We start from the raw sequence: 3,185 nt of genomic DNA on the forward strand, positions 1-3,185 counted from the left end.
AGAAGCCCTCGCTTCCAGCACTGCAGCATCAGGCACCACCGGAGAAAAGCCTGCCCATGCACCCTTCACTCACACCAGCTGCTGCCGGCCAGGACTGCTTTTAAAGGTAACCAGGGAACAGAGAAGAGCTCTGGATTGCTTTAATCCTTTCCAAAAAAGTATTGCTAGCCCAGCAGCTGTCCTCCTCCCCCTGTGCTTGTGAGGATTTGTACTCAAGGCTGGATAATTTGACAGGGATAACACACACTCAGCACAGGCCACCTCAGACTTCCCGACAAGTTTGCTCTTCGCTCAGTGTGGTTTGCCAGCCCGATAAATCCACCCCCACATGCCACCCTCCTCTCCCTCCCTTCACACAGAGGGCTGGGACAGCAGCCTTGGAACGTGACTCAGACGCACAGGGGACCAAGGACCTCCCCTTTCCGTGGGCAGGTCCCTGGGATCACCGGGCACCGGCAAGCACAGAGGCACTGCAGGCATGGGGAGCCGGGAGGTGCAGCGCTGCGGGAGCGGGGATGGGTAGGGCCGTCCCGCAGGTACCTGCGGCAGCAAGAGGCACCGGAGCCATAGAGCCAACGGTTAATACAGAGCCAGTGTCCCTGTCCCCTGCGCCAGGAGCGGTGTGGAGTGCGGTGAGGGGCAGGTCTGCAGTCTGGCGCGCATGGCCTGCATGCAGCTCACGGGGTACCCCGGTAGCTGTAGTGATTGCGGTCGGGGTCGCTCATGGTGAGCGGCAGGCTGGGCTTGCGCTCTGGGTCCTTCTCATCGCACTGCCGCGGGGGCCGGTGCTTGAAGAAGTCAGAGACGTAGCGGACCTGAAAAAGACCAATGGGAAAGAGGGTTTGGGGACCCCTCCGGCAGGCTGAGCTGCAGCCAGCGGCAACCCGACAGAGCATTGGGTCACGCAGGGGACACTCACGATGAGGACGGCAATGAGAGCCCCTTGGAGCAGCCCTGCCAGCACATCACTCCAGTGGTGCTTGTAGTCGGACACCCTGGTGTAGCCCACGTAGATGGCAAAGGCGATGAGGAAGAACTGGATGGTGGGGCGCAGCAGCCGGGCCCACTTCCCCACCAGCCGGGCTTGCACGTAGAGCTGAGCAGGGAAGGGGGGAGCAATCACCCAGCGCAGAGGGCACCAACCGGCCTGAAGACGGGGTGCTCGGGGCACTGGGTTGCCTGGGGGGGATGGGACCCGTGGGGGTTCGCCGCCTTCCTGCAGCACGGTGTGCCCGGAGCACGGCACTTACCGCCAGGAACATCATGCAGTACATCCCAAAGGAGGAGTGCCCAGAATAGAAGGACAGTCTGCAGGGCAAAAGGGATGGGTCAGGCCATGAGAGCGAGCCCCCAGTGCCCAGCTGGCCCCCTGCAAGCCCCCCACCTGCTCTGCACTGCAGCAGGAGAGCGTCAATACCCGTCTGGGGCTGCCACCAGACCACAGGAGCCCAGCGCCTCCAGGCAGGTGGAGGGGATGTGTCCTGTGGCCCCACGGCTCACCTGGACTCAGTGACGTTCCTGCTCTCCCCCTGGCAGACGTTCTCCAGCTGCACGTAGATGGAGCAGTTCACCTTGGACCAGTCAGGATTGCAGACGGCCAGGAAGTTCGGCCGGAGACGGCCGATCATGTATTTGGCCAGGTCAGTCAAGGACTGGCTGATGGCCCCCCCAAAGAGGAAGGTCCCCACCACCTTGTAGAGGGCAGCCAGGTAGTTGTTGAACTCTGACTTGGAGTAGAGGCGCTCCGTGTAGACCAGATACGCCTCCCCTGACGAGATCTGCAGAGACCAAAGGGCGAGGGGTGAGGGTCTTGGGGCTACCTAGCAGCTCCCCAGCACCAGGGGTACAGGATGCTCTGGCTTTTGGGTCTGTGGCAGAGGAGCCCCCAGCACCCGCCTGCCACAGGAGCTCACAGGGCCTCTCCCCCTCCCTGCAGGGAACCAGCCCCTCAGGATGTGGGTCTCACCGCTCCAGAGGGAGCTCCTGACCCCCAGCAGAGCAGGGCTTGACCCGAGGGTCCTGTTGCCCTGGCAGCAGTCTGGAGGTGGGCTGTGCTGGTACCCAGCTCCTGGATACAATGTGCCAGGATATCCCTGCCCCGGAGGGAAAGGGACGGCGCTTCCTTACAATGGCAACAGTGCAGGTGATGGTGACCCCAGCCATGAGGCCATGGGTGATGGTGTCCGCCTTGTAGGGGTAGCGGATGGAATCATCGTTGCAGTAGAAGCCCCGCTTGTATGGGGAGTTCACCAGCGTCAGGATGACGAAGGGAAGAGATGCTGCAAGGCAGAGAGAAGGTGAGGACTGGGAACACCCGCCTGCAGGCTCCACACAGGCACCCGGCACCGTGTGGTCTCCCCATCCCTCGCCCCCGGGTCTCTGCTCCCCACTACCGGGGAGGGATCCCCTCTGGGGACGCAGTCCTGAGCCACCCGCACCCAGGGCAGGAGGACTTGCACCCGCCAGCACACAGGCCCCGCCACTGATAGGGCCCTATCGGAGCTCACAGCTGCCTGCAGCGCCCAGATACCACACCAGACGGCTGCGACTGGGCACCTGCAGAGCCCCCACAGCTGCCCCACTCCTCCCCAGGCGTAGCAGTTGCAGGGCCTGGTACAGGAGACCGGGGCTGATCTTGTGCCCTCTCCACACACTCCCCAGGATCTTTTGGCCTTGGAGGATGGAGTCCATTAGAATTAATGAGCACAGGCATCTTGCAAACCTGTTTTACAGCAGGGAAGGGCTCCCAGGCCCCAGATGGTCCCAGCAGGGCCTTCATACCAGCTCCAGGAGAGCCAGTGCCTGGAGATGCTGGTGGGTGATCCAGCCCAGGCATGGTCGGACCCCGATGCACTTGGCTTCCCACCCACACCCTCCCACAGCCCTTGCTCCTGCCAGCCTCTCCTCTCCCCCCAGCTCCTGGCAGCGCTCTGGAGAGATGCTGTGACCGGCTGGATCAGTCCAGGCAAGGAGGCTTTTCCACCCAGCGTGCCCCAACCCTGGTCACAGGCATCTTAGAGCTCATCCCTGGACGGGATCGTCCCCGAGATCAAAAGGGGTTTTAGGGGTCTCTGCCCCGTGCAGCAGGCATGCCAAATCCCCCACTGAAAGGGGACGTCCTGCCCCTCCAGCCGCTCTGACCCTGCCCAGGGGATGCTTCCTCTGGCAGCGCCCAACCCGGCAGA

The 3,185-nt window shown here is 62.9% G+C and overlaps 1 protein-coding gene across 1 annotated transcript; it reads right to left on the reverse strand.

The window, feature by feature from the left end:
• Positions 1-16: 16 nt before the first annotated feature.
• PPAP2C (phosphatidic acid phosphatase type 2C) lies at positions 17-2,333 on the reverse strand. The gene is made up of 5 exons (XM_009331826.1): positions 2,128-2,333; positions 1,501-1,778; positions 1,251-1,308; positions 920-1,096; positions 17-815 (listed from the first exon to the last, which is right to left on the reverse strand). Exons 1-5 carry the CDS (start codon positions 2,161-2,163, stop codon positions 678-680), a joined length of 687 nt encoding a protein of 228 aa, XP_009330101.1. The 5' UTR covers positions 2,164-2,333; the 3' UTR covers positions 17-677.
• Positions 2,334-3,185: the final 852 nt, after the last annotated feature.

Source organism: Pygoscelis adeliae, unplaced genomic scaffold, assembly GCF_000699105.1.
Source record: "Pygoscelis adeliae isolate BGI_AS28 unplaced genomic scaffold, ASM69910v1 Scaffold239, whole genome shotgun sequence".
Classification (NCBI taxonomy): Eukaryota; Metazoa; Chordata; class Aves; order Sphenisciformes; family Spheniscidae; genus Pygoscelis; species Pygoscelis adeliae.

What these genes read in the sequence shown, in the direction of transcription:
- PPAP2C (XM_009331826.1), bottom strand. Translation starts at nt 2,163, where the DNA reads ATGGCTGGGGTCACCATCACCTGCACTGTTGCCATT. An exon ending in TCACCTGCACTGTTGCCATT is followed by an intron (nt 1,779 to 2,127) that starts GTAAGGAAGCGC and finishes TGGTCTCTGCAG; the next exon opens with ATCTCGTCAGGGGAGGCGTA. An exon ending in ACTGCATGATGTTCCTGGCG is followed by an intron (nt 1,097 to 1,250) that starts GTAAGTGCCGTG and finishes TTCCCTGCTCAG; the next exon opens with CTCTACGTGCAAGCCCGGCT.